Source organism: Acomys russatus, chromosome 3, assembly GCF_903995435.1.
Source record: "Acomys russatus chromosome 3, mAcoRus1.1, whole genome shotgun sequence".
In the NCBI taxonomy this organism is placed as follows: Eukaryota; Metazoa; Chordata; class Mammalia; order Rodentia; family Muridae; genus Acomys; species Acomys russatus.
Window position 1 is genome coordinate 55,929,333 of NC_067139.1, and position 26,150 is coordinate 55,955,482.

At 44.8% G+C, this 26,150-nt stretch overlaps 1 protein-coding gene across 3 annotated transcripts in view; it reads left to right on the top strand.

Moving 5' to 3' along the window:
- Positions 1 to 26,150, top strand: part of Arhgef3 (Rho guanine nucleotide exchange factor 3) — a 278,972-nt gene that overhangs the window by 225,543 nt on the left and 27,279 nt on the right. For all 3 annotated transcript variants that reach the window (XM_051140689.1, XM_051140698.1, XM_051140706.1), the window contains one exon: positions 10,622 to 10,729. In XM_051140689.1, coding sequence (XP_050996646.1) covers positions 10,622 to 10,729 — 108 coding nt within the window. The remainder of the gene's footprint in view (positions 1 to 10,621; positions 10,730 to 26,150) is intronic.

Sequence of the window (26,150 nt, forward strand, 5' to 3'; positions counted from 1 at the left end):
TTTCTTCTTCTTCTTCTTCTTCTTCTTCTCCTCTCCTCCTCCTCCTCCTCCTCCTCTTCTTCTTCTTCTTCTTCTTCTTCTTCTTCTTCTTCTTCTTCTTCTTCTTCTTCTTCTTCTTCTTTAAATCCCTGCTCTCCTTAAGCCCATAAGCCTTCATTCAACAAAAATGAGTGTCCTCATTGCAGGTAAGTAAGATACTACACTTTTCCAAAATGGGACTCAAGGCTGGGCATGGTGGAGCACTCCTTTAATCCCAGCACTTGGGAGGCAGAGACAGGTGGATCGTTGTGAGTTAGAGGCAAGCCTGATCTACAAAGTGAGTGCAGGACAGCCAAGATAACACAGAGAAACCCTGGAGAGAGAGGGGGCGAGGGGGAGGGAAGAAAGAAACCAAAATGGGGCCCAAACTTCAATGAAAATGAGAGTTAAGATAATAACTTGAACTAGTCAAGGGGGCACATGCCTCTCTAACGTAGTGTAGTAGTGTAGAAATTGAGGAGGACCCTTGTTTGAGACCAGATTGGGCTCCATGGTAAAACCCTTTCTCAAAATAATATTTTTAATAACTTGTTGAGAGTCTTCCTACAGAAACAAAACAGCATGCCCTGGACACCACTCCCCTGGCATTTGTTACGAAATGAATTGCTTCTCTGGTTAGAACACACTGAATGAGAGTGACTCCTTCTTGTTGTCCCCAGCCACCACTTTTCCTTCATTTTGCCATCAAGTTTATTCAAACATGAGCAGGCTGTAGTACTTTGCCAGCATTGTTTTGGATGTGAAGGGAGTCAAAAGACCACAGAATTTGTTGGAGCAAATGAGTCCTTTTCTGTGCTTATTGCCTTGTTTTTGTTTGTTCTGTTGCACTGTCTGGGAAGCTGCTTGCTACTGGGACACAGATCATGATTGCCTGAGCTCAGCCAGCTGTCTTGAAGTCTCTTCCTTACCCAAGGCTCTCCTCAAAGCAGCTGACTCACAGACCAATGCTTGCTTAGAAACCAGCTGCTGGACTTCTGGGGCTCTCTGCTGTAGGCAGAGCATGGCACGCACTGAGAACAAATGTCCTTGCGCCAACCTTAGCATGCTCCCTGGGGGCTGGGCTGTGTTTTAGTGGGGTTGTTTGTTTTCAGATGGTAGGTATTGAATCCAGGACCTCATGCATGTTGAAGGCATGCTCTGCCAGTGAAAGCATGCCTATGAATATGCCACAAGCCACAGTATGTCCACTTTTATGGCCCCAAGTCAGTGGTTCACCCATGATATCTCTGTCATCCATGACCCAAGGTGGGGGATACTCTTGGGCACCTTGATCCAGTGGGGGCATGAGGCTGAGCCAACACGCTGGGTTCCTGGACATTATTTCTCCCGGCTCTCCCTGTTCTCCCAGTAGCAAAAACAAAACACACAAATCGTAGCTTTTCGTTGTTCTCCTTTGAACGACGGAAATTGGGGTGTTTTCCTCCTAGCACCTGATGCAAAAGAAAGAATTGAGCCATTTCTTAAATGGGAAGTGCCGTCTCCCTGTGTGCCCTGTGTGACGCAGCCAGCCAGCCAGCCAGCCGGACTCACAGCTGGCAAAAACAAACAAGGGCACGGTTTCCTCTGTGCGGAGAACAGCTAGTCCAAAGTTACAGGGGATCCTTCCTGGTGCCCAGAATCCCTGTTGATGATATCAGGGGTCAACCTCTGTAAGGGAAAATTAGGGTTCTGAGCTGAGTTTAAAGAATGTTTGCTCACCTTGTGGGTTCAAAGCCAGTGATTCTAGAGCCTGTGTCACTTGCTTCATCAGTGAAGCCAGGTTTCCACTGGAATTTAGGGTTCATTATTTGCCTTTTATCTTCTGGTGACAAATGACACCAGTCTAATTAACTATGTGCCAAGGAAAAGAGAGCAGGGCAAAGAGTAATAGTGGAAATTTTGGAATTCAGAGCAATCATTTCATTACTGTCTTTTTGTTTCCAACAAAGTGAGGTTCTCGGTAGCCAGCTCTCTGGAACCTTCTTTACTTGTCCCCTAAGGTCCCAAAAAGGTTGCTTAAACCTCCTTTTTGCTGCCTGTGTGTCCTGTCATGCTTCCTGTCACCCTGCCCTGCACACCTTTGCCTGCCTCCTCTCGTGCAGCTTCACAGGCTCTTGGGACTTACCTTTGGCTTTCCTTTTGCAGCTGGGAGACACTCCTCAAAAGGTGACAAATGCACATTTCAGTGAAGCTTTCTTTGCAATTACAAAGTAAATAAACCCTCTCTCCAGTGGTCATGTTAACTATGAGCAAGAGACAGTGGACTTTGACAGTAGGGAAATCCAGACGCCAGCTGTGTTAGTTTCCTAGCTCCTGCGACAGAGACCCATAAGGCAAGTGGCTTAAGCAGCCAATATCATATCTCCATTCTGGAGACAAAGTAGCTGCTCCCAGGGTGTTCTCTGAGCCTGCCCAGGACTGCTTCCCTGCCTCTTTCTGGAGTTTGCTGGTCATCCTTCTCTGGCTTGTGGGTGCATACCTCTCATCTGTACCTCTTGGTCATTGCATGTCCCTATCAGTGTGTTTCTGTCTAGATCGTCCCCTCACATAAGGACATCTGTAATGGGATTCCCTAACCCATAATATGACCTCATCTTGATTTATTTACAAAGGTCCTAGTTCCCAATAAGGTTACACTCACAGACAATGGGTTTAGAGCTTGTGTGTGCGTTTCCGTAGGTAGCTGGGTTTAAAAGTTGTCCTTATATTTATTGGGGAGCTTTGCTGACCTATAGCAACACCATAGCCACAGGTCCAAGCTGACATCCCTAGCTATCAGACCTCACAGCATCACATCCCCTGTGATATAATGTGCTCAAGAAGGTACACCTTTCTGATGCGCTCTCAACCAGAATACAAAGAGCAAAAGTGCTAAAGCTCATCCGGAGGGAACATCACACCAGTCTACCCTGACCAGCACTCCTGTGACGTACAGCTAGAGAGCTACAGTGTTTTGCTATAAGATGATGAGAGCACTGTGTGTGGGGAACTGCCACTGATGGGAGGAAGCTATGAAGGATAAGACAGTGAAATGTAATGTGGGATTTCAAATTAGAACCTGGAAGAGAAAAGGCACATTAGTGGGAAATGTGCTGAAACCCCAGTGGCTCCCGTAACATTCAGATCATGGTGTTGTGCCAATGCGAACTTCTTACTTTTGATAAATGTACCCTGGTTGTATAAGACAAACACTAGAGGAAGTGTGGTCAAAGGGTTAGGAAAGACCCTGTACTATTTTTGCAACTTGTGTGAGTATCTAAAATTACATCAACATTTTTTTTTAAATTAATATACATATATGGGGTGGTGAGTTCACCTTTTCTTGAAGGCAGAGATGGAGGTGGTAATAAAAGACGTACCAGTTTGCGGGCTCTGTTCCACGTGACACTCGCTGAACAACTGCTAGTCCCAAAGCCTGCTCTGCGCGTCACCATCTTCTGTGAACTAGAATAGCAGAGCCTCTGCCGTCTGAGATATGTGACCTCATGTGGGCGTTTATGATTCTCGGACCTCTGTACCCTCACCTGTACGATGAGGATAGTGACAGGAGGTATATATTCTGAAGATGCCATGAGCATATCATGGAAAGCTCTGAGTCCAGTGCCTGCCACCAATCGCAAGGCCCCAAAGAAAGGCAGCTATTTCCCATAGAATTCTCCGTAAGCCACTGTGCAGTTATTCCTCCATTTTCCCCTTGAGGACATTGTGAATAATGTGTCTAATATCACACAGGAAATATGAGAGCCAGACTAAGATAAATGGCTGTCTACAACACTTTGTCCAAAAAGCATCAACACGAGAAGAGGACTGACTGTCAGCAGCTCTTGGCAGGACCAGCAATGAAGCAAACTGTCACTTTCCACCGAGGGGAGAAACGGGGGTTTGAAGCAAAGCTATGGCTTGACAGGAAGCAGAGGCAGTCGGCTAGTGGTCAGTGAGAACCACTGACAGACAGGGAAGGCCTTGGCAATCTCACATGTGTCCTGGAGGTCAAGGAGAGCGAGAGTCTCGAGGGTAAACTGTAAATCAAGTGTGAGCAGTTTGGGGATCTAAGAGGGTGGAAGAGTCCAGGAAATTTCAGGAGGATGAGCTTCACATCGATTTGATTGGCAGGAACACTGAAGAGTGGGGAACTGGAAGGCCTTAGCTTCCTCCTTTGTAGAAAGGTGGAAATGGGAAGAAAGGCCTGAGTTGGGAGGGGGCCATGAAGAAAGGAAAGCTTGCTTCCACAGGAAAGCAAATGCGGCAAGGTCAGAGCACTCTTGTCTGGGGACACTCTGATCCTAAAGGGATTCTTTCTTCCTTGTGCTTCTAAAGTAAATCAGTTGGCCTCCACCAGATTACTTTATGGAGTTTAGTGATTAGGAGCCTGTGTATAGATGTATTAATAAAAGCAACAACAGCAACAAAAGCAAAACGAAACCAACAAATCCGGTAGCTTCTGGTGTCCTCCCTCACAGGGATCTACTGGTGAGCTCGGAGACTCATCCTTTGCCCTTCTGCATTTGATGAAACATTTTCAGAGCAATTTTCTGTCTACTATGAAAAAATACTTTAAAAGCCGGACGTGGTGGCACACGATTTTAATCCCAGCATTCCGAGAGGCAGAGGGCAGACCTGTGAGTTTGAGGCCAGCCAGCCTGGTCTACAAAGTGAGGCTAGGACAGCCAAGGCCACACAGAGAAACAAACAAACAAACAAACAAACAAGATAGTTTTGTTGTGTGCTACCCATAAGATTGCAGCTGAGTCTGTTCTTTTGACAGCTATCTTCCTGTGTGTACCCTCTTTATCTCACCTCAGCTTGACCTCACTTTATTGTGAAGTGGATCCCAGGAATTTCTTTCAAAAGTAAAATGTAGTGGAAATAAAGATTTTACTCCTGCAGAAATGAAGGCGACACATCCTCTGCTCATCAGGGGAGGACCCTTCACACCCAGCTCCAGGGAGAAAACATGAGTCAAGCCAAGCTTGTGCGGGAGGGCCTGTGGGAAAGCGCTCCGTCTGAGGATGTCATTTTGAGGTTTGTCACATACAGAAGCTGAGCTGAGGTTGAGGCCACTGAGCGGCAATGTGACTGACTAGTCAACAGCCATATCTGGCACACTTCCGGTGAGGCTCAAGTTAAAAATAATGCGTGTTTTTAATAATTGAAAAATAATATTTCTTGACATGAAGATTATATGACATTTGAATTTTTGTGATCCCAATGGAAGGTTTAATGGCCCATGCCCATCCTGGTTAATGTATGCATTGTTTATGTCTGATGGAAGAGATAAGTGTGTAAAACAGAGGCTGGGGGCTCACAGGGTCTAAACTCCTTACTTTCTGCTCCTTTACAGAAAAAGTGAGCTAGCCCTCAAGAATGAGACCTCAGTTTCTTAGTCTTTCAAGTGGGTATGATAGGTAGTTAACTTAAAAGCATGTTTGAAATAAGCAACCTAGTAAAATTTTTTTTGTTGAGCTCTGAGAGCCAAGCTGAAGCAGATGTAGGTGGGTCTCTGTGATTTCAAGGCCAGCCTGGGCTACAAAGTGAATCCAGGACAGCCAGGGCTACATAGAGAAGTCCCGTCGCAAACAAGCAAGCAAACAAACAAACAAAATACCCACAACAACAAAAGAACCTGTAACTAGTATTAACAGGTTATCATCTATTTGTGCAAATCAGTCCCCATGAGATTATAAATCAATTAACATGAGAGAGTTAGAGGATAGACTAGAGGTGACTTGTTTGTTTGTTTGTTTGTTTTTTGTTTTTTCTGTGTAGCCCTGGAACTAGAACTCTCTTTGTAAAGCTGGCCTTTAACTCACAGAGATTTGCCAGCCTCTACCTCCCGGGTGCTGGGATTAAAGGCCTGTGCCACCACACCCAGCATTAGAGGTGACTCTGAATACCCACAGATGAAGTCCTGCAAAGGGTCCCCTGTTGTGTCCAAGTGGTTGAAAGTTGTTATTGGGTTGTTTATTTATGTGACCTCCCCCTATCAGCAAAGGTATCCACCAGCACAAACACTTCTTCTCACCTCTGCCTTGCCCTGCAGTGACATGGACCCAGTCCCTGTGCTGAGGGCTGTGTTTTCCAGCCACTCCTGGGGTGTGGTGGAGGCTCAAAAGAGGTGGAGTCTCAAGACAGCTGCACACATGATGTATGCTGTCTTTGTGGTGCACCAGCCCCACTCTGTCCGCAAAATAAAGTGCAGAGAAAATGAAGGGTTCCCTGTAGGTCTATTTTGGCGAAACTGTTTTGGAGACAGAAAAAAAAAAAAAAAAAAAAAAAAAGAAAGAAAGAAACTGTGCTGCTGCATTGTGTTGATATGGTAGGCAGTTTCTTTCACGGTACAGTCTGCTTTGCTTTTTACCACTTGGGAGGAAGAATGGAGGGGATTGAGAAGTCACTGTGCCTCCCTAGAAAAAGGGTATAAAAATACATTAAGAAAACCTCATGTTAAAAATACAATCACATGGAGTGCTGTGCTTCTTCTGTTTGCAATAAGCTCATGAGATACTTTAAACTGCTGAATACATTTCTTTATAGATAAATGACCTCTGTGATCATCCTCATTCTCTTTCCTCTCCTCACCACCCATTCTTTTGCTTCTTCCTTCCCCCCCTTCACAATTAATTTTCATTTTCCTCTAAATAGGGAAAAAATTGGATAAAAATCAGTGCTACGTCGTGATAGAAGTTCATAGCAAATGTGATAGAAACGGAAATTTCTCTCTTTGATAAGAGGTTTCTTTTATGTTATTTTCAAATGTAATAAATATAAAATGAATGTTTAAAAGTAACCACTTGGGCAGGTAGGGGAGCTGGAGCTCAGGCCCAGCAGTTAAGATCACTTGCTGCTATTGCAGAGACCCAGGATTGGTTCCCAATATTCTCATAGCAGCTCACAACCCATTTATAACTCCAGCTCCAAAGGGATCTAACTCCCTCTTCTGGCCTCCAAGGGCACCAGGCCCACACATGACACACGTATGCATAACGCAGACAAATATTCATACCCATAAAAAGGTTTTATATAAATATTTCTTTTTTTAATTGTATTTCTTTTAAACAACTTTGGGAGTGGAGCATGGTGACACATATTTGCCATCTCACCTCTTGAGAATTAATGGCAAGAATATCAGCTCAAGATCAGCCTCCACTACATGGTTCTAGGCCAGCCTGGACAGTGCAAAACTTGGTTTCAAACACAACAGCACTGGGCAGTGGTGGCGCATGCCTTTAATCCCAGCAGTTGGGAGGCAGAAGCAGGCAGATCTCTGTGAGTTCGAGGCCAACCTGGTCTACAAAGCAAGATCAGGACAGCCAAGGCTACACAGAGAAACCCTGTCTCGAAAAACCTTAAAAAAGAAAACAAAACCCACACACAACAGCATCATTAACAAAGTCATTTTAATATTATCAATTAGACTAGTTTACCCAGTATCTTAACTTGTAATAAACACTATTCAGGCAGTCCTGCTAGTGTAACAAAACAATACAGCCTAGAAAAGATTAACTAGGACTACTGTTATTCAAACTTATTGACCCCCACTCTTTAAATATTCTTTTTTAAAAAAAGATTTATTAATTTATTATGTATAGAGTGTTCTGCCTGCATGTACACCTGCAGGCCAGAAGAGGGCACCAAATCACATTATAGATGGTTGTGAGCCACCATGTGGTTGCTGGGAATTGAACTCGGGACCTCTGGAAGAGCAGCCAGTGCTCTTAACCTCTGAACCATCTCTCCAGCCCCCCTTTAAATATTCTTTAGTTATGGGCCTTCCTGCCTGCCCTTGAGATCATATGGTTGTGGTGGTGATGGTGGTGGTGGTGGTGGTGGTGGTGGTGGTGGTCATCATAGTAATGGTGGTAGTGGCTATGGCGATGGCAGCAGCAGTGGTGGCAGCATGTGCCCTGAGACAGTACATTTCATGCCTGACTGCATCACTGGCCTTACTCAGCCCAGTCTGGCAGTGTACTTTGTTGGACCAGGCAGGCTCCTTGCAGGTTATGTTCTGTCATCTTCTGGCAAATCCGAAAGCATCCTTGGTATTGCATTAGCTAGTTCTCGGTAATGCTATTTACTTAGAATCCGGAAATATTTTCTTTAGACAGTAGTAAGATGTAGCTGGAGACAGACTGAGTAAATGAAAAAGAAAAATCAAATTAGGCCAAGAATTGTTTTTAATTTCTTATTCCATAATTCATACTTCACTCATGTGGGTCAGACATAAAGTCTCCCCACTTAGATCCTGTAGCCTGTACGTATTTTTGAGCTTACAGCTGCTGCATTGCCAGATCAGAGTGCTAAATCATGGCAGGGTGGCTTCTGGTTCAATCCTCTTTGCTTAGGAATCACTGGAGATCAGCCTGATGTTAACTCACTGGGAGGGCCACATCTTGGGGAAGCAGTTTTAATTAGGACTCCACGTAACAGCAAAGTGCATTCAATAGTGTTGCACTGAATGTGTATCCTATAGCTATATTATAGTGTAGGCAATACACATCTGAGTGGGGCATGTAGACTAGCCTTAGAGCAGAAGATACATAAGGTGGAGCAGGACTAGATCACCCTGCAGCCTGCTGCTCACCCTGCATCCGCCCCGTGCTGATACAGCTTTAACTGTGGAAACGAGACTCAGACTCTCTGGCCTCAGAGGAGCGTGCAGGATTATCCAAGACCAAGTCCCTACCCCCTGGGACTTTCTTGTATGCTGCAATGGGGCTTATGCCGCCAAAGGGAGCGAGATCGCAGCCCTGGCATTTCTCAACTAAAGCAGAAGCCATTTAAAGAGATTCAGGGGATGCTTAGGAGGCTGTACACACACACACACACACACACACACACACACACACACACACACACTCACACGTTCTCAGTGTGCTGAGGATGCAGATGTAAAAAGGAGAGGTTTTAAAATCACCCTCTGGGCACAGATGCTCAGACGCCCAGGCACTGGGCGCGGACATCCTGAAGGGCGTCAGTGCCTAGAAGCTTTTGAACTTTCCTCTTCGGCGCTTCATCCTTCATAGTGCAGCTTCTCATATTAGGAGATTCGTCTGGGTTTTTAAAACCCAGCCTTTCTGGTGCTCTGTCTGCTGTGTGCTGTCTGCTGTCTGCTCGGCGTAGCATGCTGAGAAACCAGAGCGGTCCCATAGCAGCTGGATCCATTCTGTCTTAGGAAAGCAACCGACTGCTTTGCAAACCTACAGTTCACTCTTTGACACCATGGACCCGTCCTGAACTTCTTTTTAAGTTTATTTTATTTTATTTTTCTACTTAATGTATCAGCAAAATGGGTCGAGTCTCACACTAAGAGAGAGCTTCTCATTCCTGAGGCTCAGAAGGGCATCAGACAACAGGAAAACTTCCCGGCCAAATCCCAGATTCATGAAGCATTTCTCTAAGCACCAGCTGTGTTTAGAGTGCCCTGCAAGAATCCCTTGAAACACTGGAAATTCTGGCTCAGACTTTGAAAGCAATGGCTGAAAAGGAAAGGTGAACACCTTGATGGGGGTCAGGAAGCTCCCTTAGGAAGTAGTTGAAGCCTGCTGCAATTGGCTGACTTGGCATGTTCCGTCACAATTCAGTATCTTCATGTGTGTCCAGCATCTGCTAGAGACCAGGGAAGCAAGGGTAACTGTCCTCTTTGTCTTGTAACACGTTTGCTCTGCCATTCTTGGTAACGTCACTGGAGTAGGGAGTCATCTTCTCCCTGTCAGCCAGCTCTGGAGTAACTTACAGATTTGTAAGTGATGCTTTTTGTGGAGGTGACTTTGAAAATGTGTGGCTATAAACAGTGTGGAAACCAATACGCACGATACAAATGTCTCCCTGTGCACTTCCTTTTGCCATTAGATGTTTTATGCATTTTGATACATGTCCCTCTATTAGAATAGGTACAAAGATGCTTTCTTATGATCCTAGAAATAAAACTTATTTTAAAAAGTGTATGGGGATGGTCAGATGTCCCAGATCGCTTGCCACCAAGACTGACAGACAACCTGAGTTTGGTCCCTGAGACCCACATGGTGGAAGGAAAGAACGGACTCCAAAAAGTTGTCCTCTGACCCCTCTCCCCCTACACACACACACACACAGAAACAAATAAATGTTAAAAAAAAATTTTTTTTTTTAATTTGATGAATTAAAAGCAATCTTTGTACCTTAGAAAAATTTATGGATAACACGCACACAAAAAATGGCTCTGGCAAGGTGATGGGAATGATTTTTTAAAAAATGAAACCAGAAGCAACAAAAGGCATGTCACCGCCGCCGCCGTGGGCAGTCACTGGCCAGGAACACTCTAGGGCAATGGGAAGGATTCCACTGAGTGCAAGCTTTGGATCAAAAGCTGATTGATGGGGGAAGGGGGGAGCGGGATGGGAGGGTGGGGGAGGGGTGTGCCCCTACCTTTCTGCCACCCACTGCCTCTGTCTACATCCTCCATCATTTCTCTTTTTTGGCTCTTCAGCCGATTCTGAGGGCACTATTCATATTCTGCAGATCACTGTGCTGCCTGCAGTTCTCAGAGCAGGATGGATGTGATGGTATAGCAGGTATTTTTAAGACTGACCCTGACATTGTCCCTTTTTTTTTTTTAACTCTACAGGAACCTAGTAATAAAAGGGTCAAACCCCTTTCCAGAGTCACGTCGCTCGCAAACCTCATCCCACCTGTGAAGACCACGCCGTTAAAACGCTTCAGCCAAACCTTGCAGGTAAGGGAACGTGTCTTGGCGTTGCAGGAAGCCATGTTGTGCTCACCCATGGCTCACCTAGAATTTCTGTTGGCTTCAGGTTGAGCTGAACCACCACTTGCTGCTGTAGAGGAACACAGGTGAGGGGGGTGCAAGGAAGGAAAATGTATGCGAGCTGTAACCCCGGGTCAGACAGGGTTGGGTCCACTTCTGTTAGGTTTTTCCTCACCGCTGCGTTTCTATGCCATGAGTCCTATCCAGAGCATACTCTGACTGGTTTTGCCTAGCAATAGCCTGAACTTCTGAGCTATCAGCTTGTGATACAAGCCAGATGATAGCGGAAATTGGTGGCTTTAACTGACCAGAGTCAGCAAGCCTTGGAGATAAGGGGAAGACAAAACTTGCCACCTCGGCTGGGCGTGGTAGCGCACGCCTTTAATCCCAGCACTCGGGAGGCAGAGACAGATGGATCGCTGTGAGTTCAAGGCCAGCCTGGTCTACAAAGCAAGTCCAGGACAGCCAAGGCTACACAGGGAAACCCTATCTCGAAAAACAAAACAAAACAACAACAACAACAAAAACTGCCACCTCTTTGCTCATGGCTCATGAGCTAAGGATGGTACTGACTTTCAGTGGGGAGGAAATGAAAAGTATGTTGGTTTCTTGTTTTTGTTTGTTTGTTTGTTTTTATTGTTTTGCTTTGTGACAGGGTTTCTCTGTGTAGCCCTGGCTATCCTGGACTCACTCTGTAGCTGGCCTCCAACTTAGAGGTCCACCTGTCTCTGCCTCCTGAGTGCTGAGATTAAAGGTGTGCACCACCATGGCCTGGCAGAACATTATTTCTTATATGTGAAAACAACATGACATTCTAACTTCACTGTCTATAAGGAGCTTGGTTGGAGTACAGCCAGCCATGCCTCTCTATTTAGAAAAAGAGTTTTTGACTCCTGGGTTAGAACGAAAACCCTTAAGTATCTTGGCTCTGACTTCAGACCTCCACTTGAAGACTGCCAATCTAGGGCAGGTGACTTAACATTTCTCAGGTTTGCTTTTGTTCCTTAGAGAGAAATGTGCTGTAGAGTTACCTTTTGTTGCTTCCAAAGGACCACAGCTCCTTTGTAGAATAATTGTAGAGATTTATGGGACAGTAAATTCAAAGGGCATTAAGTTATTACTAGCTATGTAGTTAATATTGTCTACAATAGTAATTTTTAGTTATCAGGTATGTGGTTCGTTTTAAACTTTACTACATTTTTATGGGGGGGCGGGGCTTGTGTGCTCCTCGGTGCAGTCAGAGAACAACTTACAAGGGGTCCACTCTCTCCTTTCACCATGCATATCTCAGGGACTGAGCTCTGCTCATCAGACTCTGGCATATGCTTGCCCACTGAGCCATTTCATCAAACATATTCTTAGCCCTCTTACTGCAGCTTGCCTTTTAAAGTAGAGGTTGAGATCTCTGCAACCTTGGAGCCAATTTGTAATCACAAAAATTCTCCTTTAAGGCGGAGCCTGGTGGCACATGACTTTAATCCTAGCACTCAGGAGGCAAAGGATGGTGGGTCCCTGTGAGTTTGAGGCCAGCCTGGTCTACAAAGCGAGTCCAGGACAGCCAAGGCTACACAGAGAAACCCTGTCTCAAAAAACAAAAAACAAAACAAAACAAAAAATCCTCCTTTAGACAGAATCCCACAAAAGTCACACCCTGAGGTCTCACCCAGCATAGCTGAGCAAGTCTCGGGCCTGCCATTTCTCCTTTGTCTTGAATACTTTTGCCTAGGGATGTTTTTTTATCCTGACCTTGAATGTTTAAGAAAACTGTAGACCAGAAAGCCGTTGCCAGGTGAAGATTTCTCCTTGGTTTGTATCGTCTCAAAGGAAAGAATTTAGCTAAACACAGAGTTTAAGCAGAAGTTTAGGTAGTAACGCAGAGCTTTCACACCAGAGAGAGGTTAGAGTGCTTGATCCAAAGACATGCCTCATGCTGATCTTCACAGCTTGAGAACACGGTGAGGTTCTCCTACACCCCTTTTGCAGCCCCACTTCCTTATTGTTTGATGATCAGCGCCACAGCCCTGTGATGCCATCCACTCCTGCTGCTTGCCCCTTTCCTACCCACCCTCCCCTTTGTTAACTCTGCTAACTGTTAATCATGAATGAATAGTTTACCACCCAGTTAGCTCTGGATTTGGCTGTCTGTCTGTCTCAGTGCTTGAACTCCCGGTTAGACTCTGGTCTCTTGGTAGAAGAACAGAGGAAGAAAATAAGATTTTGTGGGGGAGTCAGGCTGCAGAGCCTAGGAGAAGGATGTGTTTGCATATTGTCCCTTGTGGCCAGTGTCTCGGCCCTCTGGACGGCTTCACTGCAGGCTTTTCCTGGAAGATTCATTATCACCTGAGTCCTGCACATCTGGTCTTTTGCTGCGTTCTGCTTTTTGAAAAGGTTTCAGACTGTCTATTGCATTTGACTCTTTCCTCTCCAGTCTGCTGATCATGGTTCAAGTTCATCTTGCATTATTTCACCCCTTGATGGTGAGACTCTACACTGTCCTCTCTTCCTACTGCTTCTCCCAGGACAGCCCTCCCTGTGCCAGAGGGCCCTCACGCATTGCACAAGTATCGAGTGAGTCTTCACCCTGCACCTGGGTCTTTTCTTGGGGTGAAGTAGATTCATAACAGTGCTGGGCTTACTTTGCCACATGACAGTAACAAGTTAGAGAGTAGCTAGCCAACTTTCACCTAAGAATGCCCCCTACTCTAAGATTGTACTTGGAGCTCTTGGTCCATTTATGTGCTAACATTGCCTTGCCTGGCTTGTAGGCCTTTGAGTTTGTGTTTCTGAGAACACTATCCCGTCCCCTGGAACCTCCCCTGACTGCATACCTTTTCTTTAGACTTCCCATCTGATCTTCATTTGTTTTTTCTGGTTCCTAAGGGTCCTGCAGAGGAAACACTGCAGAAAACAGTTGATTGTCTTAGAAATTTACATTGACCTAGAGGGCTGGGAAAGAGAGAAATTAATTAAGCCATTTCTGAAAACTAACAGACTGAGACCAAGCTAGGATGAGAAAGCCAGACCCAAGGGGGAGTCTGCCATGTGGAAATTGCCTTTGAAGGCTTCAAAGATATTTTTCTTTTGCAAAATAAATTTTCTACTGACCTTTTTCGACTGTCATGATAAATAGCTAACCCTAGGCTGTATGTATGGGACAGAAATGGAAAAGTTATTTATAATGGTTATGCACATAGACACAGAGAATTTGAGCAATATGTTGTTATTTGAAGGGACAAAGTTAGTGGATGGAAATACACCCCCTAGCTTACAGCACACCATGGTCATGTGAGATCTGTGAAAGTGGTGCGTGCCATCTTGCCCCAGGTGTTTCCCTGTAGCCCACCTAGGGACATGCAATGTAGGCTTCCCGGAGTTGTTTTGTTGTTCTGTTTTGTTTTGTTAAACCAGTTAACATTCTGCTTGTCACTCCCTCACTTCACTGCTTTCCTCACCAGCTAGAAAGGGAGACCTTGCCAGTGTGGAAGACAGACTAGGGAGGATGAAGGGGAGGAGCCAGGCTCCAGCGGCTGCTCATGAACCAGCTTCACAAACTTTCACAGTTTGTTTAGAGCTCCATGTCATTTCTATTAGGGGGAAACAAGACATGGGAAATATTACATGCCCAAGCCTTTTGGCACTTAGCAGCCAGTCTCCCTATGAACCTTCATGTCTATTTCCCATTTCAAAAATCATTTGTGTGGGCTGGAGAGATGGCTCAGAGGTTAAGAGCACTGACAGCTCCTCTAGAGGTCCTGAGTTCAATTCCCAGCAACCACACGGTGGCTCACAACCATCTATAATGAGATCTGATGCCCTCTTCTGGCCTGCAGGTGTACATGCAGGCAGAACACTGTATACATAATAATAAATAAATAAACCTTTAAAAAAAATCATTTGTGCATATGAGGCAAGTTGGCTTATTTTCTTCCCTTCTCTTCATTTCTTCGATTTTTTTTTTTTTTTTTTTTTGAGTAATGGCGATTAAACCCAGGGTATTACATACACAAGGCAGGTGCTCCCCCACCAAGTGTTTTGTTTAGTTTTTCATTTTGGGAAGGAAGGTGTTGCACCTGCCATGGTGTACGTGCGTAGATCAGAGGACAACTTAAGCAAGTCAGTTCTCTCATTCCATCCTATGGGTCCTGATAATTCAACTCGGGCCATCAAGCTTGATGACAGATGTCTTTAGCCACTGGGCCATTTCATCCCTGTGTGTCCACCCATATAGCCCCCTTTTTTTTTGTTGTTATTGAGACAGGGCCTCACTATGTAGCTCTGGTTAGCCTAAGACTGTCTATGTATGTAGATCATGCTTTTGCCACTGCCTTCCAAGTACTGGGATTAAAGGCATGTGCTACAATACCTGGGAGCAGGACCTCACTGAATTGCCTAGGTGGGCCTTGAACTCCCTTTGTAGGCCGATCCCCTTGCCTCAGCCTCCTGAGTGGCTATGGCCCTACCTGTGCCACCAGAGCCAGCAAGCAGCTTGGTCTTTCTCATGCACTGTTCCTTTTTCATTGGCTCCTGGCCCTTTCCAGGCAGATGGATCCTTTCGGGTATCCAGTTTCATCTCTCAGGTTGAGTTCCTTTAATTATAGGCCAAGCCGTGACTTAGACCCAAACACAGTGCTTCCGTCAATACTTAGTGGTTCTACCTCTGGCTTCTTGTGAGACCACAGTCAGTGAAGGAGGACACTGGGGCACTCTGGGCTGGCAGCCTCTTCCAGAAAGATTAAAAACCCATTTACAAATGTGAGTGGTCTCTGAAGCAGCACACTGCCGGGTTTGTTTTCTCTTGCCTCCCGGCACCCGTATGGGCTGCAAAGTTGGGCCTCTGCACAAAGGCAGCATTTATGGTGTTGACTGTATGGTATTCTGTCAGTTTCTAACCAGAAAGGCTTAGCACGAGGCTGCGGGTAAACTAAAGCACAGATGTCTGGTTCCCCCCAGGCCCATAAATCCCTCTTCAGCATGTCTGAGAGCTGGCCCAGCTCTGAAAGGGACCAAAGTGTGTGCCTCTCATGTGGGGCAGGGAATACCAGCCCCCACTGGCCTCTGTGCACAGCTATGCATAACTCGTAAATACATTTGAGCCAAGTGCAGCAAGGATGGAGTTCATTTGCCTTGTGATGGTGCCCTTCATTTGCTTTGGACATGAGCATCTTGCTTTCTGTTGCAACCGAGAAAGGGAAAGTGAGTGTGTATAGCCTTCCATTCCAAAACAACCCTTTTAACCTTGTAACATTTCTTTTCAGAGTGACTTTGGCTATTAGTGCATACGTCACATACAGGGAGCCTAGCTAGCTCAAGGTCCTTTAGTCTGTCCAGACTCACTTGTGCGCTCTATTCCCTTCTGGGTGCAAATGCGTGATCAGGGTCTCTTGGTCTCACATGGGGAAACTGCGACTTTCATTAAAGTTCAGATCTCTGTTGCTTTCCCCTAATAGTTTTGGTTTCGATCTCCTCACCTGCTGCCTTGTTGTTGCTTCGAAGCCCAGGCTGCTCTTGAATTTGTATGTAGCTGAGGAGGCCCTTGATCCTCCTGCCTCTACTTCCTCAATGCTAAGATTTCAGGCATGTACCACTACAGCTCGCTGGTGATGTCCTGAGAATCGAAGCCCAGGCCTCATGCATACAAGGCAAGTGCTCTAACTGAGTCAAAAGCTCAGTGAGTTTTGTCCCATCCCTATTTCTCTGCCTGAATCCTCCTTTTGTCATTTATCTGGGTGAGGAGCTTTTGTGTCAGATAAAAAGGAAGCATTATATAACACTTATTCTTAGAAAGTGTGATTCTTATGAACCATGTATTATTTCTAATGTGCTGATATAATTTATTTCACGTGGCTGGTATGTAGTCACCAATGCTCGGGCTATGAATACTTTTGTGTACGTTCATGTGTATTTTTTAAAACATAATCATACCGTATATTGGTTTTTTGTTTTGGTTTTCATTTTTTTACATATGACTTAGAATGTGTGCAGAACTTGGTAAACACAGTTACCATGAGACTTCTGGAAAGGGTAACCATGCTACTCTGAGGCTGTCACCAGGCATTGTCTGTGGGTACCTGCCTGGTGATGGCGTCTGCACTCCTTCTTGAACTGACACATAGAGCATGCTCCATGGAGAGCTATTTGGCCAAAGAAGGCTTCTGGTAATCACAACCCCTCGCTGCTTCATTCCTTGACCTTAAGCTCTGGAAGCTAGCCATGTGCCCCAAGTGTGGCATAAATAAAGCGGTGAGCCACTGCTCCTCACGAATATCCTTGCTGTCTACTGTGGTATCTCTTCTGTCCCACGGCTGATGATGGGGAAGTGATCAATATAAGAAAGGACACAGGTGTGGCCCTAGAAAACTATAAAACCTGGCGGGTGATAATTTTCTAAAGTATTAGTAAAAAAGAAAAGAATTTAAAATCATGGTATCTCAAGTCATACCACACACATTAGTGCATTAATGGGAAAAGGAGATAAAATTCTTGAAAGTAGTTATCCTTGAAAATACAATTACAAGCTATTTGCTGTTCTTTTACTTTATTTTGCATTTTTTTTTTCACTTGCACATAAGAGTTAGAATCATATGAAAGATAAAGTTTTATCAGTTACCATCTATAGCTGGGCACAGAACGAACCACTTCCCTTTCTCCATCACACATTTCTATTACACTTTACTTAAAAAAATAACTATGTGTTGTCTCTGCATCCAGATAGAGATAAATAAGATTCGTCGGTTGATGTATATTCTATATATGGTATTATTGTGCCGAGAAGGCAAATTGGATATCTACCTGAGAGGCAGAGAATGAAGGGAAGAGGTTGAGTGTGGGATGACTCAGAGAGGAAGAGGAGAGAGGACATGCCAGGGCTGAGAAAGGAGTGAGAAGGCTGGTATTGTCTACACATGAGACACAACTAAGATCTCACAGCTGTATGGACTTAAGGGACCGTGTCTGACAACCGTGATTTTTTTCTTTCTACACATTTCCTGTGAGTGTTCATATGTGTGTTAGGGGAAGTCACCAGAAACAGACTATGCTGCTGTCTAGGAGGCAGTGGAAATGACCAACTTTTTTTTTTTTTTTTTCTGAGACAGGGTTTTTCTGTGTAGCCTTAACTATCCTGGACTTGCTTTGTAGACCAGGCTGGCCTCGAACTCACAGCGATCCGCCTGCCTCTGCCTCCCAAGTGCTGGGATTACAGGCGTGCGCACCACCGCCCAGCAAATGACCAACTTGTAATTTTAAGCTTTGCTATTTTTAATTTAGAAATAGCAACTTTTTAGTACCTGCCGTGCTCCAGCCTTTCATTACCTACCCCAGAACGCTACAAGGTGATCTCAGGGCCACTTTATAGAGAAAAGAACCTGAAGCTTTAAACCTGTGCCCAGGGTCACACAGTCATCAAGTGCTACAAGGAGACTGTAAGGTGTTCAGGGTTCCACTTTTGTGGTTAGGTTTCTTACTTTAAAAAAAAAAAAAAATTGGTCACAATAAAGCCAGTGGTTGGCCAGGATCTAAAAATAGCCACCTGACTTTGCATCTGAAGCTTCCTGCACTCAGCTGGCCCTAATTTTGTTCACCTCGGTGGGACTCGGCGTTATTTCCAGCTGGTGGAATACTTTGTCATGAACATCATTATTTAAGGGCCACAAATGACACTGGATTAAGATGGCTGGGTAGCTGCCCTAAGCCCTGGTTTTTTGTTTGTTTGTTTGACTAGTGCCAAGAAAATAGGTAATGCTTTCTCCACACTTGCACCCAATACTGTCTTCAGCTTTTCATTCATTTTAAGACTTTCTTTTGAGCTGCAGGAGGGTTTCTGCTTGTGTGGGGTCTTGGGTGTTTGGCACATATTGGTTCTACGTTGCTTGGGTGCCCTTCCACTGTGTTTTCAGTGGCCATTCATGAACTGCATCTCAATGTGTGAGTGTCATTTCTGTCAAACCCAGTGCTCATGGTCTTCCCTACTTGTCAATCAATCTGATTTTCTTAGTTATCTCTTTATTATATGAAGTCTGGATGATAAGCGTAGAGAATTATAAAGTTGAAAATAAAATCCCACCATCTAAGGGTGGAACCCTGCTACCATTTTTTGCATTTTAAATTGAGATCTCCCATCTCTTAACTCTGCATGTAAAGTTTTCTACTCATCTTTAAGCTTTTCTCAAAGACTGTTGTTTTATTTTATTTTATTTTATTTTATTTAGAAAAGATTGTTTTTAAACCCCTATGCTGTTTTTATTTTGTGGTTACACTTTAATCCCAGTTGCTGAGCACCCCTTGGCCATGTCCAGATTTGTTTGTTTGTTAGGGAGCTTGGGATACAAAACCTAAAGTCAGGCACATGCGAGGCAAGCCCTGTACCACCTGGGTTTTTTGTTTTTGTTTGTTTGTTTGGTTGGTTTGGTTTGGTTTTTCAAAACAAGGTTTCTCTGTGTAGCCTTGACTGTCCTGGACTCACTTTGTAGACCAGACTGGCCTCGAAGTCACAGAAATCCAACTGCATCTGCCTCCCAAGTGCCGGGATTAAAGGCATATGCTACCACTGCCCAGCTCCAGATACCTGGTTTTTATAAATAGCACAATTATGCTGATGGATTGTCCCTCCTGCTGGTTATTCTGGTGAAGTTCCTCTAAGAAGCTGTCCAGTCTTAACTAACTCGGAGTTGTTTCTGCAGTTGTCTATGGATGAAAGCATCCAAGTCTTCCCAGGGGGCTCTAATTTGCCTCCAATTGGCATAAAGATCAGCCAGCACAGGTACCAGCGGCTCCTGCTGACTCTGCACTAGGCTGTTGACCTACCTCCAGGAGGCCAATCCTCACTCCAGCTCTGTGAGGTTCTAATTCTTATGCTGCCTCAACAGATAAGAATACTGAGAGCCAGAGAGATGAGCTGACTTAAAGCTACGTCTGCTTTAGGAGTAAAGCCTTTGTTTTCAACTCTTAAGTCTGGGTTTGGGCGATGAACAGCTGTACACAGTCCCTGTTCCTAGCCTTAACCTGTGCCACTCACTCAATTCTCTGGTTCTTGACTTTCTCCTGCCCCGTCAAATGGGATAGAGCCACATGGTGGGAAAGCACTGCTCTTCATTTTAAGCAAACTGCTTCTAATGAAGCCTTGTGGGGGACTTCTCCAGGATGCTGTGCAGGAGCCTTTTGTGACTACGTTTTGGAGCTTTTTTCTTTAACCCACTGCGGCAGCCACACCAGAACACGTTTCTCCTTATAGTCCCACCCTAGCTTCCAAATTGTTCACTGTTGAACCATCTGCTACCAAACAGCTCTGTCGTTGGGATGGTGGAGAGAACGCCCCTGGCCTGAGCTCTTTATTGGAGCATGTTATCTTTGGCTATGGAGACCTTCTGTTTTTGCAAAAGGACGGGGCAAGCACCCCGCTGAGCAGGCAGCATTAACAAATCAAATCTGCCCCACAGTACCTACCTGCTGGGCTTACATTTCCTATGACATATGTAAATGGCTCTGTTTCCTACCCAACAGACAGTCTGCTGCTTTCCACCTGCAACATCTTTCCTACACCCCCCAGCTCGGGTATAAACACAAGCACCCATTTCCAAAATCTGCATTTGTCTGTCTCCCATATGGCCGTTGTTATTTTAGCTGCCAACAGTTATGAGCTTTGGGTTCCTACTTACTTGCTGGGCTGGGTTTTTCTCATGGAAACTCTTGCTTATTCTGGAACAGTTTTCACTGTTATCCCCAAATCTTCCCCACCTCAGCAGGTCTATATACTTGTTTCCGTGCTACTTGGTCCCTTCCAAGGCCAAGTCCATCACTTTGAAGTGGACTCTTAAGTGAGCATTTCTCAGCTAAGGAGACATGGGCAGTGTCTCAAGATGTTTTGGTCGGCACAGCTGGGTTGGGCACGCCATTGCTGTGTTGTGGTTCGAGACCAACGATGTTGCCAAGCATCCTACAGGGCACAGGACAGCTCCGCACAGTGAAGACTTGTCCGCTTCAGAGCAGAGTGACCACAAGATTGAGAAAGTAGTACAGACTGAGAAGTAGCATGAAACTCATCTGCTTTGGCTTCTGCACTGTCCTACGCTAGGACAAGCCAGGATTCTCATTTTGAATGACCACACTCACCCCCAGTTTAAATTAACTATTAACTTCGTGGCCTATAACATATAATTAGTAAACAACAGTTTTCTTTAACCCTGATAGCTCCGAAAATAATTGGCACTGAGATACTATATGATTCATTTTACAAGTTTAAAGCACTGGAGCTGGATAGTTATCAACCATCTAAGCTATTTAGCTATCAATCTCTTAGCTACACAACCCAAGTTAAGTCATCGTTTCAGGACTGGATCTGCTCCATCAGGCAGCATCCTCTTTCTCTATCTTCTCCCTTCCTCCCTCGTCCTCTGGCCTCATGGACCTCCTCTGACCTCAAGTCTGGGAACCTAAACTCTGCCTATCTCTCTTCTGCCCATCCAGGCTGTTAGCAACCTTATTAACCAATCAGGGATAGTTGGGTAGCTAAATTACACAGCATCACTTGGCGTACATGAAAATATGTTTGTCTGGGAATATAACCAGATCTTGGAGGCCAGTAGTTAGCATTAGAATACATGGCACAAGACCAACCCCCCAACAATGGCCTTCAGCAAAATTTCACCTTCCGTGGGCCTCAAGTTTCCCATCTGTAAAGTGAGAGCAAGAATCCTACTTCTCAGGTTTACCAGAATTCTAAAGCTTCCCTCACAGTTGCAAGCACAGAACTCCCTCCTTCCCCCAACATTTACTTTTTACAGTGCCCAAGTTGTCGAGCCCTCGCATGCGTGAAATGCTGGTAAATCCACCAGTAGACAAAGCAGATAGATAGCCCACCCTCAAGGTGCTTGTCATCCTGGTTTCAATATGAAATGTCACTTGGATCAAACCCTTGGTTCCCAGCTGGTATTGTTATGGAAGATTGTAGGACTTTTAGGAGGTAGTACCTTGCTGGAGGTAGTGGCCACTGGGAGCAGGTCTTGAGGTTTTTATAGCTTGTCTCCACCTCCTGTCTCTGTTCTGCTTGGTGACCGTGTACACAAAGTGGCTGACTGCCTCACACACCTGCTGCTACACCTTTCTGCCGTGGATGGCCTGTATTCTCTAAAACTGTGGGCCAAAATAAAGCCCTTCCTCCCTTAAGTTGCTTCCTTTCTTTCAGGGGGTTGGCCATATCAATGAGAAAAACTAATGGATTTGTCTTCCGTTGTGGGGAGACAGGCATCAGAAACAAGGCAGCAAGGTCATGACGCACACCTATCTAAGTACAGAAAAAATAAAGAAGGGAGGGCAGTGATGGGGACTCTGGATGCACTATGGCTTTTGTCCCTTAGGATTGTTCTAGCAGGAGTCACATGTTCCTCCCCTACTCAGTCCTCTTGTATAATTGCGCCCACTTCTATTGCTAACTGCTCCAGGTCCAGCTCCTGACTTGTGGCTGATTCTGTGGTGAACACATGCCCGTGTCTAAAGTACTGATTCAGGGACTGTCAGCAGTCACCCCTCCCTAGAGCCAGGCAGCTGTTGACCACACACACACCTGACTCCATCTTATTACCACCCCAGGGTGTAAATCTGGAGTTTTGTTGGTCAAAAAAAATCAGCCATTATGTATAAAAGTGAGCCTAGTATGTTCTCTCTCCATAAGCCAATTTCATTTCCTAGAAGGCAGGAGATGGACCTGCTCTTATCGAAAGCTTGGAACTAACAGGTACAGCCTTACCATAGAAAGAGGTCAGACTTTGTAAACAAAATGTGTATTTTGGATCCTGTCTGGGCAAGTGCCTTGGCACACTCCCCGACACCCAGCCTCGGTATCTGCATTGGCAAAATGAAAACAGACTCTCACTTTATGGGAGTGCTGTGAGAGTTGGTGAGATTACATCCAAAGGGCTGAGGATGGGTGCATGAAGGACCCTTGAGAAAATTCCCATGCCACTCCAAGATTGGCAACCACTAAGAAACCACAAAATGAGGATTCCCTAAGGGGCAATGAAAAAAAATCTCCAGCTCACCTAGAAGGACTCAGTAAATGCATAAGAACATCTTCATTATTTCTTGTATTAAAACATGGTACTAGAACTCAGGTATACTTATTTTTGTCTATAAGATGAATAAAACTACCTGGATGAGATTGAAAACATGTGCTATTTCATTCTGTTCTAGGAGAGGTCCAGCAGAACAGCCTGTTTGAGGGTTAATCTGGTAACACATTTTAGTGTCAATGTTAAAGTACATAGATGAGATCTTGAAATACCCAGCAGTTCAAATGAGATGCAATAAAAATTAATAAACTTTGATAGTTTTTAGACTAAAGGAATCTGCCTTCATAAATACCAACACAAACACATAAACGGTGCTCCCTCAGGCACTTCTTGTGATAGCCAGCTGCCATAAATGACTCCACTGTTCATCGGGTGGACATTGAATTAAGTATGGGGTCTACCTGGACCTTGGGGTCCCACTAAGCAGTCACTGCTAAGGACTGACTTTGGAGGTGAAGACAGCGTTTGGGACTAGGGAATTGTTTTTTGACCACTAGTTTGTTCACTTCAAAGATGGTTCATTTTATGTTACCTGAACTTTACCTCGGTGTTTTTCACTTGAAAGGAATTTTCTCTCTTTTTTAATTAACTTTTGACATTAACAAAGTAATAGGTTTCCTAGTAGGATTTTCATATATATTCTTTCATACATTACATATAATTCCGTACATTATGTTTTGTTCTCTGTTATTCGCCTCAGTTCTGTTTTTGCTCTGAGAGTTATTTTAGTTTTAATTGTGTATATGAGGGGAAGGAGGGGGCACATGCAAGAGCCAGTAGAGGCCAGAAAAGAAGTTTGGGCCTCTGGAGCTGGAGTTACAGATGGTTGTGAGCTACTACTATGGATACTAGGAATCAAAACCAGGTCCTCTGAATTGACGAGCAGTAAGTGTTATAGCCACTGAGCCATCTGGCCAGCCCCTCTGTTATGCTTTGAAGAATGAGTCTATATGCAACCATGAAAAAGGTATAGTTGCCTAAAAAGAGAAAACATTGTTTTCTGTTAAATACTTAGGGAAAAAAAAAAGGAAAGATATTGAACACAACAATGGATATTGCCAGGAAGGAAGTGGATTTGGAAGAAAAAAGAATTTGTATTTGAAAATTACATAATTTTACAAAAACATAAATGTTTCAAGTTGGTGGTATAAATTACCTTCCAACTCTTGGGGAAAGTCCAGTGTTGGTCAGATTGAAAGTATGATGGGATGGCAAGTGAAAGTGGAAACTGTTGCTGCGTTTTGCATCTTCTTTTTTGTGTATTTGTTCTTTCTGTTCTATAATTCCCATCTGCCCATCAGAACCACAAAGAGAGTGGGCCAGTGACTCACCACCTTGTTTTGACCTTTTCAGGACCATGGCTAATTGATTCCGAGTGCAGGCAGGCTACCTCCAGTTAGTTTAGTAGCTGTTTGAGAAATCCCAAGATCTGTGCTATACCATCAATGACCTGCGCAGGCATTGTCCTGCTGTCCTGCTTGGGGCTGGTTCAGGTGGCCTGTGCTCACTCACTGAGGCTCCTGCTAGCCCTGGAGCTTGCCTGCGGCTTGCAAGGCTGCATGGACTTGCCTCCACAAAGCTCTGGAAACACCCTAAAACCCCTAGGAAACTTCTGATTATATTTTCCATTTTCTCAGGTTCTAAAATTTAGAGAGTAAGCTAGAAACCACCTATAATATCCATGTGAAAAGAAATGAGATATTGGTGACATTTAAATTATCTGTTTACATATGATTTGCATGATTATGAAGTGATCATATGCAGATTTTAATGCTAGTCAATTTTGCATGAAAGGGATTTTCAGAAGCTAAATTATCTCAGTTATCTTGCAGGAAAGACAACAGTCTGTCAGCAGGTAATTCTAACTTATATTTAATGGTGATTTTAACAGTGGCGTCATCTCTTCAGCCCCCCACCTCCACCCTTCCACTCCAAGCTTTAAATAAAATAAAAACTTCCCTAATGAGTTTTAGTTGTTGAATTTCTTAGTTGGAGCTCAAATAATTGAGAGCTACCCTGTACTCAGTGATGCAGGCTCACATGTCACATTCAAAATCAATTAAAGTCAAATTAATAAACAGAGCAAGATGTCATCCCTGACCTGTCAGAGGTTTATCCAAATGGCAGAATAGGAGGAAGGGGAGGACATTGGTGAAGCCTCCCTAAAAGAGAGGGCTCTGGTTGTAGTCTGAAGACAGGTGAGGGAATTGGGAGAAACACCTTGGAGAAAGGAAAAATTTCTTAGAGAGGAACCACCACTTTAGAAAGTAGCAGGGGTGATGGGTGAATGGCAGGATATAGTTCTAAAATATGTCACCTGCGGTCAAATTCTTTGCCACGCTGAGTGGAAGCGGGAGCAGCACCATAGGAACATTTGTGTGTGAGAGAGGGTAGGGGTGGGGGAGGGAGGGAGGGAGAAAGAGAAGCACACACCTGTAGTCTCAGTCCTTGGGAGGCTGAGGTGGGAGGATCCTGATTTTGAGGCCAGCCTGGGCTACGCAGTGAGTTCCAGGTCGTCCTGTATCATACAACCCAAGAGCCTGCCATCTTAGAAAAGGTGTGTCTTCCTCTTTTAAAGTGCATGTGCCTGTGCATGTATGCATGCATGGGTGTAAATGCAGGTGCTCTAAGACGCCAGAGGCATCAGAGCCCCCTGGAGATGGAGTTCTAGACAGTTGCGGATGCTGGAAGCCACACTTTGGTCCTGTGGAAAGGCAACAAGAATCATAACAGTTCGGCCATCTCTTCATCCCCATGAGAACGTATCTTTGGGGAAAAAAAAAATGTCTTTGTGAATGTGGTAATACCTCTTTGCTTTGTCCGTTTCCAGGGAACGTGTTGAAATCTTGCAGGGCAAAGACTAGAGCTGACACATTACCTTCCTTTGCATGCTCTGTGGTTGTCATGGGAAAGCCCCTGTGGTAGTGTATTTCAGTCACGAGGCTGGACTTTGGGTAATTAGACCTCTAGACACCTGGGGCCTCTTTGCAAAAGAGCAAAGCATGTCACGAGTGGGCATCATTTGCCTCTGGACTGCTACTCGGTATGCATGCTTGTTGCAGTGTTTTGAGCTGTTAGAACCACTACTGGAGACAGAAAGAGCTATGTTATTAGCCCGTGTAACTAAAACGACTAAGGGTGAGTCTTTGCAGACCTCAGGCACAGTGGGATCCAGGACCTTCAACAGTTCAGTTAGGTCAGGCCTGTTCCCCCTTCTCCCTCTGTCGTTCTCTCAGCCTTCATCCTGTGCTCCCCCTCCCTCCCTCCTGTGGTAAGTGGATTGCTCTGTGTGACCAGGGAGAACTACTGCAAGAAACTCTGGTGCT